The sequence below is a fragment of the Jaculus jaculus genome, chromosome 3 (genome assembly GCF_020740685.1).
Source record: "Jaculus jaculus isolate mJacJac1 chromosome 3, mJacJac1.mat.Y.cur, whole genome shotgun sequence".
NCBI lineage: Eukaryota > Metazoa > Chordata > Mammalia > Rodentia > Dipodidae > Jaculus > Jaculus jaculus.
The window spans coordinates 169,068,737-169,083,205 of record NC_059104.1 but is presented as its reverse complement, the minus strand read 5'-3'; the positions used below and the strand labels follow the sequence as shown (position 1 = coordinate 169,083,205).

The 14,469-nt window shown below is 42.3% G+C and overlaps 1 protein-coding gene and 1 non-coding gene across 3 annotated transcripts in view; one reads left to right on the top strand and one right to left on the bottom strand.

Annotated features, from left to right (window-relative positions):
• Positions 1 to 14,469, bottom strand: part of Rab6a (RAB6A, member RAS oncogene family) — a 63,740-nt gene that overhangs the window by 31,683 nt on the left and 17,588 nt on the right. For both annotated transcript variants that reach the window (XM_045145797.1, XM_045145796.1), the window contains exon 2: positions 2,507 to 2,565. In XM_045145797.1, coding sequence (XP_045001732.1) covers positions 2,507 to 2,565 — 59 coding nt within the window. The remainder of the gene's footprint in view (positions 1 to 2,506; positions 2,566 to 14,469) is intronic.
• LOC123459969 lies at positions 1,681 to 1,825 on the top strand. Its single transcript, XR_006636700.1, has one exon. It is a non-coding gene; the product is annotated as a small nucleolar RNA SNORA48 (small nucleolar RNA).

The following is a 14,469-nucleotide window of genomic DNA, read 5'->3' as shown; positions in this document are numbered from 1 at the left end:
TAAACCAGATGCACATAGTGGTGCATGCGTCTAGAATTCGTCTGTAGTGGCTAGAAGCCCTGGCATGCCCATTCTCACTCTTTCTCATTCTCTCTGACTATAATAAATAAATAAAAAGAAAATCTAAGCCAGGTGTGGTGGAGTATGCCTTTAATCCCAACACTCAGGAGGCAGAGGTAGGAGGATCACCATGAGTTCAAGGCCAGTCTAGGACTACATAGTGAATTCCAGGTCAGCCTGGGCTAGAGTGAGACCCTGCCTCAAAACAAACAAGTTAAATATACAAGATTATGGGGTACAACATGATGTTCTGATTAAATGTTTATGCTAGTAATTACCATATCAGGGTAACTACTTGTCCATCACCTCCAACATTTAGCATTTCTCTGTAGTCAAGCATTAAGATATTAAGTTACTAACCTAAACTTCTAGGTTAAGAAAGCTGTACCAGCCTCTTGACTGACCCCAGGGCTTCTTCCTGAAGTCAGCCATGCCTGGCATATTCCTCCTTCCTGGAAACTAAGTACAACAAATCATCTTTTCATATCCTGATATGTTTACTGACTTAACCGTCCCTGAAGAGTAAAATCTACATTTTATTTTATTTCAAGGTCGAGTCTCATTCTAGCCCAGGTTGACCTGGAATTCACTATGTAGTCACAGGCTGGCTTCAATCTCATGGTGATTCTCCTACTTCCCGAGTGCTGGGATTAAAGGCCTGTACCACCATGCCCAGCAAAACCTACAATTTAGTAATTATTCTTTATTTTCTTTATTCATTTGAGAGAGGGGGGGGGGCAGAGAGAAACAGAATGGTGCATCAGGGCCTCTAGCCACTGCAAACAAATTCCAGACACTTGTGCCAACTTGTGCATCTGGTTTATGTGGGTCCTGGGGAGTTGAACCTGGTCCTTTGGCCTTGCAGGCAAACACCTTAACTGCTAAACCATCACTCCAACCCATAACCTACATTTTAGGACTTTAAATTTTTTTTACAGATTTTATTTTTACTTATTAGAGACAGTGAGAGGGAAAGAGAGAATGGGCACACCAGGGCCTCTAGCCACTGCAAACAAACTCCAGATGCATGCACCACTGTGCATCTGGCTTACATGGGACGTGCAGAATCATACCTGGGTCCTTAGGCTTTGCAGGCAAGTGCCTTAACTGCTAAGCTATTTCTCCAGCCCCTAAAACCTACATTTTAAAATAAGCCTATTGCTTCTGCTTAGTTGTTTTTACTTTTTCAAGTCTCTTAATATCGAAGGTTAGATTAGTAACTTAATGTCATTCTTGTTTGTATGGAAACAGCTTTAGCTGTATTTCTTGTTTTGTTATGTTGCAGTTTTTTGTCTTTTTTTAAGGATCTCATTGTAGCCCAGGCTGACCTCGAACTCACAGTGATGCCCCTACCTCTGCCTCCCCAGTGCGCCACCACGCCCAGCTGTAGTTTTTATCTCAATATTTTTTCCAACCACCTTCTGAGTTGTTTGACATTATTTAGTAGTCAATTGTTTCATTTCATTTAATTGTGAATTTTCTGAATGCTGCTAATGTTTTTTTGACAACTTTCATAAATATAAACAATATACCATGATCATAATCCCCTCCCACCACCATCCCCTTTCCTCCTTCCAAGCCCTCCATTCATTGAACCCCTTCTTTAAAACTAGTTTCTCGACCCCCTGACCATGGGCAAAGAAACACCTCATTAGTGGTGGTTTTTTTATATTAAGTCAGGGGCAAAACAAATGGAAGGCCTTTGTTCATCCCAGCTTGATGCCTAACTTGGTGGCCAAAACTGTTTCATGTCCAGGGCACAGTCCCAAGAAAAAGAGAAGAAAAAAAGAAAAAAAAAGAAAAAAAAAACTAGTTTCTCTTCCATCTTAATGTCATCATTTTCTTTTCTTTTTTTTTTTTTTTTTAGTTTTACGCAGGGCTTCTGTAGGCAGCATTGGTCACCATGAAACGAGGAATATCAAGGGCACTTTGTCTGGAAGAAAGTATTGTAAGCATTCCTTCCATTGGCTCTTAGATTCTTTCTGCCACCTCTTCCACAATGATTCCTGTGATAGACATGTCTCATTTAGTGCTAAAACAATTTTTCTTAAAATAGACTAAAGAGATGGCTTAGTGGCTAAGGCGCATGCCTAGGAAGCCCAAGGACCCAGGTTCAATTCTCTAGTCCCCACATAAGCCAAATGCACATGGTGGCACATGCGTCTGGAGTTCGTTTGCAGTGGATAGAGGTCCTGGTGCACCCATTCTCACTCTCTCCCTCTTTCTCTGTCCCTAACACATAAATAAAAATAATTTTTTAAAAAAACAGACTTTGAAAGAGAGTAACTGAATAAAGTTGGGGACTACAGGCAAAATCATTTATACCTTGTATTTATATAGCAATTTACAGATAAAGCACTTTTGCATTCATGACTGTATGTAAGTAAGTGAATCTTTAAAATAATTTCATGACAGACAGAAATCTAAACTGGTAGAAACAAAATACCTGATAGGTGTTGTCAAAACTGTCATACATGAATCTGGTGATCAAAGATGTCTTTCCAACTGAAATGAAAAGAAAAAATGAAATTTACTCAGTGAACACAGTACATTGGGTTCTCAGGCAATGCTCGGAGAACTGTAGTTAGTCAATGAAAAATGTCTGCAGTGAGACTACCCTAAGTTTGCTGGCATGACTCTTTCTAAAAAGAAATCTATAATCTCTTCAAGTTAAGGGCACAGGTAAGGAATTTAGCTACGAGTTAAAAAAAAAAAAAAAAAAGACAGTGGAATTGGCTCAGAGGGTAAGAACAAGGGTTTAAGGGCTTGAGACCTCCTGAGTTTGATTCTAAGCACCTGGCGAGAAAGCTGGCAATGGCTAGGGCTATGTAAGCTGTAACCCTAGTGCTGTGGGAAGCAGGCTAAGAGACTCACTAGGATTTGAAAGGCAGGATGGAAAATTTTAAAGTAAACTTGGTGAAGAAATAGCTGGTTGCTACAGGTTGGGGACACCCTGAACTGTATATTCAGAAGTAAATCAAAAATAGGCTAAAAGATAGGCTGCGAATGGCCCAAGATATGGGTTGGTCGGGTCAACCTAAACTTTATGTCCCGGGAAGGGGAAAAACAAAAATACAGTTTTGAGAAAAACCAAAATAATAAAATAGTTTCCCAAGACAGCCTGACCAAGGACTCTGGTTATGCACAAATAAGATATGTAGACATAATTGTACAAGGTTGGCAAATACCCTTGTGAAACCCCCTCCCCTTTCCTTTCCTTGCTAAAAACCCTATAAAAAGAAACACCCAATAGGGCTCAGAGTCGACTCCTCTGTCTCCTGCATGAGATACGTGTCGGCCCCAGAGCTCTGGCTTCCCGAATAAAACCTCATGTTTTTGCAGCAAGTTTGGTCTCCCGTGTGTCTTTGGGTGCGTGCTATCTCGAGACTTGAGTGAAGGTCTCCCTCTGGGGGTCTTTCAGATTCACTGGTCAGCCAGTTTGACCCAAAATGACAGCTATAGGTTCCGTGACTCATCTCAAGCAGACAAGTGGAGGAGCAACAGAGGAGGACACTCTACCTACCTATACACAGGTGCATTCAGCAAACCACACAACACCCACCTCCCCACCAAAAAGTTAAGCAGCATGAGAGCCAAGATGGAAGAACACAATTATGTTGATACCACTAATTCACAAAAGTTGGGCCCCAACAAAAGTAACTCATGGAGGCTCAGCTCCATTTAGTGTATCAAACAGGAGTAACCTGAAACAAGAGTCCTAGGAGGAGTGTGAGGCCTACAGGAACTAAGTTAAGAACAAGAAAAGCGGAGTATGAGAAGCAGCACTGAAAACTCATCTCAGCTGAGTGTGGTGGCAGATAACAGTCCCAGAATTCAGGAGGCAGAGGTAGGCGAATCACTGTGAGTTCGAGGCCAGCCTGAGACTACACAGTGAATTCAGGTCAGCCTGGGCTAGAGCAAGATCCTACTTTGAAAACAAAACAAAACTCATCTCAGGCTCAAATTTTTCCATTTCTATAGCAGGATTCCAAAGATCTACAATTGTACTTTTATCTTTGAGGAGGGTTGAGACAGGGTGTCCCTGTTAGCCCAGGCTGGCCTTAAAACTGTGGCAATTCTCCTGCATCAGATTCCTGAGTATAGAGATTACAAATGTGTGCCAAAATTCTATTTTGTATTGATAAGTATGTATGTATGTATGGATGGATGGATGGATGGATGGATGGATGGATGGATGGTCTGTTTTTTGTTTTTCAAGGTAGGGTTTCACTCTAGCCCAGGCTGACCTAGAATTCACTATGTAGCCTCAGGGTGGCCTCAAACTTACAGCGATCCTCCTACCTCTGCCTTCCAAATGCTGGGATTAAAGGCGTGCACCACCATGCCCGGCTGTAATGATATTTTTATGAAAATGCCCATAAATTGTGCCAGGTATGGTGCCTCATGCCTTTAATTCCAGCACTCCAGAGGCTGAGGTAGGAAGATCACCATGAATTAGAGGCCAGCCGGAGCTATAAAGCAAGTTTCAGGTCAGCTTGGGCTAGACAAAGACCTTGTCTCAAAACAACAATTAAAAAAGTGCCACTAGGTTGAAGAGGTGGAATGCCAGCAATTGTTTTACTAATGAGAATGTTTCCAAAAGCCAGAACCACACCTAATTATTTTTCTATTTTCTCTAGTCACTTGGTACAGACAGAAACAAATGCAAGCCAGGCATGGTGGCACATGTCTTTAATCTCAGCACTCAGAAGGCAGAGGTAGGAGAATGGCTATGAGTTCAAAAGTAGCATGGAACTATACAGAATGAGTTCCAGATCAGCCTGGGCTAGAGTGAGACCCTACTTGGAAACAAACGTATGCAAGACAGTCTATCAATTAGAAGGAACCAGTTAAACAAGCATCTGGAATGCTTACCAAAATGTAAATACTTTGGGGGATAAAAACCAGTCATTTATATTTGAGTATGAATTTAGTTTTAATTTCAATTATTCAATTTGTAGAGACTAGACACTGTCCTCTGCATTTCCCTCTTCTCATATGCCACATGAAAAGCTGGAGGTGTCATTATAGAAGGTCAAAACCATAAAAAATAATTACATTACTAAACAGTAGAAGTAAACAGAAAAATAAGACAAAGTAAGTTCCATGTATAACAACATCAAACGACATAAAATAGACAGAAGTGGAGGCACACACCTACAATCCCAGGACTCAGAAGGCTGAGTAAGTAGGACAGCCTCAAACGTGAGGCTGGTGTGCGCCATAATGTGAGTTATAAATTCTAGAATAGAGTTGGCTAGAGTGAGAGACACTGGCTTCAGGGGGGGAAAAAAAAAGATGCAGTATTTTAGTTGGATATCTAAGACCTTCACATTAAAAACAACCGAACACTCAGAAAAAAATCAATACAGGGCTGGAGAGATGGCTCATAAATAAATAAAAACTTTTAAATATTTTTTTAAAATAAATTGCCGGGCATGGTGGTGCACGCCTTTAATCCCAGCATTCTGGAGGCAGAGGTTGGAGGATAGCCATGAGTTCAAGGCCACCCTGAGACTTCGTAGTAAATTCCAGGTCAGCCCTACCTCAAAAAAAAAAAAAAAAAAAAAAAGGAAAAGAACGAAATATAGGGTCAGAGAGATGGTTCAACAGTTAAGATGTTTGCCTGCAAAGCCTAATGACCCAGGATCGATACCCTAGTACCCACATAATGCCAGCTGTACAAGGTGGTACATATGGCTAGCATTCGTCTGCAGTGGCCAGAGGTCTTGGCATACCCATTCATCTCTCTCTCTCTCTCTTTGCAAATAAATAAACTGGAAAAAAAAAATTCTAAAGTTTATTTGGGAACACGAAGAATCTAGAATAGTTAAAACAATCTTGATAGAAGTGAACAAATCTTTAAAACCTACAGCATCCAACCACAAACTGACTGTGAAGTGTAAGATTCCACACAGTGTAATCTTACACACTGGTATAAAGACAGAAAAATAGATCAATGGAACACAACAAAGCCCAGAAAGAGATAAAAATCTTTAGGTATTTGAATAAACATCTATATCCCTTTGAGACAAAACCTCTATTTCCTCTGCTTCATAGCCTCAAAAAAGGTCAGACAATTCTCATTGTAGCACCTCAAGAATATTTTAAGACAATAAAGATTATTATATTTTATTGATTTGCAAGCAGAAAGACATGGGGTGGTGGGAGAATGGGCCAGGGCCTCCAGCTGCTGCAAATGGAATGCCAGATGCATATGCTACTTTGTGGCATCTGGCTTTACATAGGTACTGGCGAATTGGACCCAGGCCACCAGGCTTTGCAGGCCAAGTGTCTTAACTGCTAAACAATCTCTCTAGCCCCTAAGAAAGTAAATTTAACTATGAAATTGTAATGCAATCTGCAATAAGAAGAAATTTAGCAGGGCTTGGTGGCACACAATTTAATCCCAGAATTTGGGAGGCTGAGGTAGGAGGATCACTGTAACTTCCAGGCCAGCCTGAGAGTACATAATGAATTCCAGACAGCCTGGGCTCAGCCAAGATCCTAACCCCCAACCACAAAAAAAAAGAATCTAAATGCCAGGCATGGTGGTGCACACCTTTAATCTCAGCACTACAGAGGCAGGGGTGTCTGTCTGTCTGTCTGTCTGTCTTTCTTTCTTTCTTTCTTTCTTTTTTTAATTATTTGAGAGTGACAGAGGGAGAGAAGGAGAGAGAGGGAGAGGGGGAGGGAGAAATGGGAGGGGGGAGGAAGGGAAGGAGAAAAGGCGTGCCAGGGCCTCCAGCCACTGCAAATGAATTCCAGATGCATGCAGCCCCTTGTGCATCTGGCATGGGTCCTGGGGAATCGAGCCTCAAACGGGGGACTTAGGCTTCACAGGCAAGTGCTTAACCACTACTAAGCCATCTCTCCAACCTCAGAGGCAGGGGTTTGGGGATCGTTATGACTTCTGAGGTCAGCCTGGAGCTACAGAATAATAAGTTCAAACCCAGCCTGGGCAACAGAGTGAATTCCTGGCTAGCATGCACTAGCGTGAGAGTCTGTCTCAAAAACAAAACTCCCAGCCTTTAATCCCGGCACTCAGGAGACAGAGGTAGGAGGATCACCATGAATGAGTTCAAGGCCACCCTAAGACTCCATAATGAATTCGAGGTCAGCCTGGACTAGAGATCCTACCTCAAACCACCCGGCCCCCACCAAAAAAAAACTCCCTAAAGGCCATTCAACTCAATGAGATAAAACTTTATCTTGCTCTCAAGATTCATTCAACCTTGCATCAAAACCCTCACATTGTTATGTTCACAAGTCACACACAGTATTATAGCACTATCTTCAACCATTCCTAATCTAGTTACCAAGTTAAAATAGCAACCTTAGGGCAGGAGAGATGGCTTAGTAGTCAAGGTGCTTGCCTGTGAAGCCTAAAGATTCGTGTTCAACTCTCCAGGTCCCACATAAGCCCAGATGAACAAGGTGATGCAAACATACAAAGCTGCACATGCACACAAGGTCATGCATGCATCTGGAGTTTGACTGCAGCAGCTGGAGGCCATAGTGTGCCAATTCATTCTCTCTCACACTCTCTGGCTTATGTGGGTACTGAGGAATTCAACCTGGATCCTTTGGCTATGCAGGCAAGTGCTTTACCTGCTAAGCTATCTCTCCAGCCCTGTGTTGTTTTTGAGACCAATTCTCATGTAGTCCAGGCTGGCCTCAAACTTGTAGCCAAAGATGACCCTTAACTCCTGGTCCTTCTGCCATTACTTCCATGCCCCCCCCCCTTTTTTTAAGGTAAGGTCTCACTGTAGCTCAGGCTGACCTGGAATCAACTATGTAATCTCAGGGTGGCCTTGAACTCATGGTGATCCTCCTACCTCTGCCTCCTAAGTGCTGGGATCCAAGGTGTGTGCCACCATGCCCAGATAATCTACACATTTAATGTAATCCCCATCAAAATTCCAATGCCATTCTTTACAGAAATAGAAAAAAACAATCCAAAAATTCATTTGGAAACACACAAAACCTTGAATATTTAAAACAATATTGAGCAACAAAATAAGGCTGGTGGTATCAACATACCTAATTTTAACCTATATTACAGAACCATAGTAGAAAAACAGCATGGTAACTGGCAGATACAGATCAATGGAACAGAATAGAGGGTCCAGATGTAAATCCAGGTAGCTATAGCCACCTGATCTTCAACAAAAATGCCAAAAGTGGGGCTAGAAAGAGGGCTTAGCAGTTAAGGTGCATGCCTGCGAAGCCTAAGGACCCTGGTTCAACTCTTCAGGTCCCACCTAAGCCAGATGCACAGGTTGGCACATGCGTCTGGAGCTCGTTTGCAGTGGCTGGAGGCCCTGGTGCACCCATTCTCTCTCTCCCTCCCTCCCTCCCTCTCCCTCTACTTCTCTCTCTCTAGTAAGTAAATAAAATCATTTTTTTAAATGCCAAAAGTACTCATTAATGAAAAGATAGCCTCTCTTCAGCAAAAGGTGCTGGGAAAACTGGGTATGTATCTGTAGAAGGATGAAAATAGATCCTTATCTCTCTCCATGCACAAGAATTAAGTCCAAATGGATCAAAGACCTTAATATAGGACCTGAAACTCTAAAACTGCTAGAGAAAAAAGTAGGGAAAACCCTTCAACATATTGGTCTTGACAAAGACTTTCTGAATATAACCCCAATTGCTCAGGAAATAAAACCACAGATCAACTGCTTGGGAACCTCATGAAATTACGAAGCTTTTGTACAGCAAAGGGCACTGAGAATAAAGCAAAGAGGCAACCTACAGAATGGGAGAAAATCTTTGCCAGCTGTACATCTGACAGAGGATTAATAACTAGGATATACAAAGAGCTCAAAAAATAATCCCAGCATTTGGGAGGCAGAGGTAGGAGGAACACCATGAGTTCGAGGCCACCCTGAGACTACATAGTGCATTCCAAGTCAGCCTGAGCTAGAGTGAGACCCTACCTAGAAAAAACAAAAATCAAACTACCCAATTAAAAAATGGACTATGGAACTAAATAAAGAGTTCTCAAAAGAAGAAATACAGATGGCATATAAATATCTTTAAAAAAAATGTTCTAGGGCTGGAGAGATGGCTTAGCTGTTAAGCGCTTGCCTGTGAAGCCTAAGGACCCCGGTTCGAGGCTCGGTTCCCCAGGTCCCACGTTAGCCAGATGCACAAGGGGGACGCACGCATCTGGAGTTTGTTTGCAGAGGCTGGAAGCCCTGGCGCGCCCATTCTCTCTCCCTCCCTCTATCTGTCTTTCTCTCTGTGTCTGTCACTCTCAAATAAATAAATAAATAAATAAATAAATAAAATTTAAAAAATAAAAAATAAAAAAAAATGTTCTAGGAGGGAGGGAATTTCCGTGGGATATTTTTTTTATAATCATGGAAAATGCTAATAAAAATATTAAAAAATGTTTAAAATGGAAAAAAAATGTTCTACATCCTTAGTAATCAGGGAAATACAGGTTAAAACTACAATGAGATTCCATCTCACACTCAGATTGGCTACCATCATGAAAACAAATGACCATAAATGCTGGCGAGGATGTGGAAAAAGAGGAATCCTTCTACACTGCTGGTGGGAATGCAATCTGTTCTAGCCATTGTGGAAATCAGTGTGAAGGTTCCTAAGACAACTAAAAATTGATCTACCATATGACCCAGCTATAGCACTCCTAGGCATATATCCTAAGGACTCATCTCATTTCCTTAGAAGTACGTGCTCAACCATGTTTACTGCTGCTCAATTCACAATAGCTGGGAAATGGAACCAGCCTAGATGTCCCTCAACTGATGAGTGGATAATGAAGATATGGCACATTTTTACAATGGAGTTCTACTCAGCGGTAAAGAAAAATGAAGTTATGACATTTGGAGGAAAATGGATGGATCTGGAAAGGATTATACTATGTGAGGTAACCCAGGCCCAGAAAGCCAAGCGTCGCATGTTCTCTCTCATATGAGGATCCTAGCTACAGATGACTGGGCTTCTGTGTGAGAAGGAAAAAACTCAGTAGCAGAGACCAGTAAGCTAGAAAAGAGATATAAAGGGAAGAGAAAGGAAGGCAGCATTCATCTGGAGGTCGTTTGCAGTGGTGAGGCGCTCTGGCATGTTCATTCATTCTCATTCCCTCTCCTCTCCCTTTCTCCTCCCAAGATTTTTTAAAAACAGAATTGGGACAACAGGAGAATGGGGATATAGCTCAGTTGTAGAATATAAGACCCAAGCCTTTGGTCCAATTCCTAACAGTGCCAAAATAAATGAATGAATGAGAGGAGCATTTTGGACTTTACTTCAAATTCTAATATTTACAAAACTACTAGACAATAGGAATATTCTGATTCCATGGGTGGGAGTCCAAAGGACTAAGACAACTTTCTGGACAACTCACTACTACCCATGAAAATCAGTAACATTGGGCTGGGGAGATGGCTTAGTGGTTAAGGGTGCTTGTTTGCAAGCCTCCAGCCCAAGTTTGATTCCCCAGCACAAAGGTACAGGCTACATGCAAGGTGGTGTGTGCATCTGTCATCACAAGCCACCTACAGTAATAGCAGGTAGAGCCAGGAGAATCTGGAAGTTTGTAGGCCTGGTAGACTGGTGTACATGTAGCAACAAAGACAGGAAGACCAGGCTGGAGTGATGGTTTAGCAGTTAAGGCACTTGCCTGAGAAGACTAAGGACCCAGGTTCAATTCTCCAGGTCCCACATAAGCCAGATGCACGTGGTAGAACATGCATCTGAAGTTCATTTGCAGTGGCTAGAGGCCTTGATGCATACGTACTCTCTCTCTCTTTCCTTCTCCCTCTCTCTGCCTCTAATAAATAAATAAAAATAAACCAGAAAAAAAAATTGAAAAAAACAAAACAAAACAGGAAGACTCTGTCTCAAGCAAGGTGGAGGGGAACAAACTACAGGTATGCAGTGGCATGCACGGCCCCCTCCCACAACAGAAGCATTGAAGTTTAATCCAGTCTGATCTAAATAGGTACAAACCAGAATGTATACAAGGGTTTAAGTTTAATATAGTTTTCATTATAACAAACAATGTAAACAGCCTATTTTTCAACAGAACATGGCTATGAGAAAGCCAGCAGGTCTAGTTGTACCACCAACATGTAAGCAGACATACAAAAACAGTAAGCTACAGGCAAACCTGTTAAAAAAAACCTGCAACAATCAAGATGGATGTACATCTGACACTTGCTTGAAAAGCCTAATTACCCTGTTTGATTCCCCAGTACCCACATAAAGCCATATGCACAGTGGTACATGCATCTGGAGTTTATTTGCAGTGGCTGAAGGTATTGGGGTACCCGTACCTTCTTTGCTTACAAATAAGTTTTTGTTTGCTTGTTTTCCAATGTAGGGTCTCACTCTAGCTGAGAGCTGACCTGGAATTCACTATGTAGACTCAGGGTAGCCTCAAACTCATGGCGATCCTCCTACCTCTGCCTCCTGATTGCTGAGATTAAAGATGTGCGCCACCACACTCAGCTCACAAGTAATTTTTTTTTTACAAAAGTTAAAGAGGCTCATGCTGTCTACTATTATTCCTCACGCTTCCTGCCACACCTGTCCTGCCAAGATGGAGTGTACCCCTCAAACTGTAAACACAATAAATCCTTCCTCCCTTACATTGCTTTTGTAAGATATTTGCTCATAGCAAAAAGAATCCTAGGGCTGGAGAGATGGCTTAGCGGTTAAGCACTTGCATGTGAAGCCTAAGGACCCCGGTTCGAGGCTCGGTTCCCCAGGTCCCACGTTAGCCAGATGCACAAGGGGGCGCACGTGTCTGGAGTTCGTTTGCAGAGGCTGGAAGCCCTGGCGCGCCCATTCTCTCTCTCCCTCTATCTGTCTTTCTCTCTGTGTCTGTCTCTCTCAAATAAATAAATAAATAAAAATTAAAAAAAAAAAAAGAATCCTAGGGCTGAAGAGATGGCTTAATGGTTAAGGCGCTTGCCTGTAAAGTCAAAAGACCCAGGTTCAATTCCCCAGTATCCACAGTAAGTCAGATGCAGAAGGGGGCGCATGCATCTGGAGTTTGTTTGCAGTGGCTAGAGGTCGTGGCACACCTATTATCTGTCTCCCTCTTCTTTCTCTCTCTTTCTGTGCTTACAAGTAAATAAAATAATTTAAAAAAAAAAAAAAAAGGACTCCTAACTAAGGGCTGGAGAGATGGCTTAAGTGGTTAAGGTTAAGCCTAAGGACCCAAGTTCTATTCTCCAGGTCCCATGCAAGCCACATATACATGGTGGCACATGTGTCTGGAGTTCATTTGCAGTAGCTAGAGGCCCTGGTGTGCCCTCTCTCTCTTTCTCTCCCCAACTCCTCTCTGTCTCTAATTAAAAAAAAAAAAAAAAAAAAAAGCCAGGTATAGTAGCACACGCCTCGGCACTCAGGAGGCAGAAGTAGGAGGATCACCATGAGTTCAAGGCTATCCTGAGACTACATAGTGAATTCCAGGTCAACCTGGGCTAGAGTGAAACACTACCTCGGGGAAAAAAAAAAAAAGAATCTTAACTAATACAGAGCATGTACACTAAAAGATTCCTCCCTATCCTGGAAAAGTGGCAAAATAGTTGCATTACTTTTCCCCGAGAGTCCATCTCTGTGCACTGTAGATAGACCAACGACAGACTGAAGAGACAATTCCACCAGGAGCACTTCTGATTCATTTAGGCACTTACTTACAGGTAGCTGCATCACCACAAGTCCCACCTCAGCATGGAAACTACACCACTAAAGTCTCCTGCACAGCTCTGCCACAGGAGAGATCCCACTTCCTTAGGAATTGTTTGCCAGAGATGAGACTCCTAAGTCATGTGGGTTTCAGAAGCCTTCTCAACACTCCATGAGAAAATGTAAAAACTTAGAGGAAACTACTACACAATATTCAAACCATTCCTCATAAAATAAGTAAGAAAATAAATGAATAAATAAATTTGGCTCCCTGTGGTCTGGCTCTGGTCATGGTGACATGGCCAAATGCACCAAGAAGGTTGGTACTGTCGGTAAATTTGGGACCTGCTGTGGAGCCTCCATCCAGAAAATGATGAAGAAAATTGAAATCAGCCAGCACGCCAAGCAGACTTGCTCCTTCTGTGGCAAAACCGAGATGAAGCAATGGGCTGCTGACATCTGGACACTGTGGTTCCGGCATAGAAACAATGGCTGGCAGGGCCTGGACCTACAATGTGACCTCTGCTGTGACAGTCAAGTCTGCATCAGAAGCCTGAAGGAACTGAGGGACCAGTAGAAGCCCCATCAGGTGAGACGTCCCTAACCTGCAATAAACAGCAGCCTTACATCCCAGCACTTGGGAAGCCAAGGTAGGAGGATCACTGAGATCAATGAGTTCAAGGCCATCTTGAGACTACATAGTGTATTTTGTGTTGAGCTAGGCTACTGCAAAACTCTACCTTGAAAAAACAGAAATAAAAATAACAGGGCTGAGGAAATGGCTCAACAGTTAAGGTATGTGCCTGCAAAGCCTAAGGACCAAGGTTTAATACACCAGTTCCCACATAAAACCAGATGCACAAAGTGGCACATGTATCTGGAGTTCATTTGCAGTGGCTAGTGGCCCTGGTGGCCCCATTCTCATTCACTCATTCATTCATTCTCTCCCCCCCTCCACCTGCTTGCAAATAAATAAATATTTAAAAATTAAAAATACAGCCAGGCATGGTAGCACATGCCTTTAATCCCAGCACTTGGGAGGCAGAGGTAGAAGGATCACTGCGAGTTCAAGGCCACCCTGAGACTACATAGTGAATTCCAGGCCAGCCTGTGCTAGAGTGAGACCCTATATTGAAAAACCAGAATAAATAAATAAATGATAGAAGAAAACTAAACTCTCAGTACAATTTGTTAGCAACATGACAAATGGAAAATATCAGGAGGAAAAAAATTTAATTTGGACCAATTTTCTTCTCATAAGGGGGTGGCACCTTAAGTCCCAAAACTCAGTTGGCTGAGGCAGGAGGATCTCTGTGAGTTTGAGGTCAGCCTGAGACTAATTCAAGGTCAGCTTGGGCTAGAGCAAGCCTCTACTTCAAATTTTCCTGTATTTTGCTCCGCCCAGCCTAATAGAATACTCGCATAGCAGGCAAATGAAACACCTAGGGTCACTTTTGCTGTTACTCTGAGAGTCATTTATGAGCCACCCGACACCTTAAGCTCCTACCCAGAAGATATATAACAGATTTATACTTTTAAGAATACCTACACAAGATTGAGATGGGGAGGTAATATGATGGAGAATGGAATTTCAAAGGGGAATATGGGGGGGGGGGGGATTACCATGGGATTTTTTTTATAATCATGGAAAATGCTAATAAAAATTTTTAAAAATTAAAAAAGAAGAGTTAATTGCTGAGGAGCTAAAACTTATCTTTGTCACCAGATGGAAAAATTCCA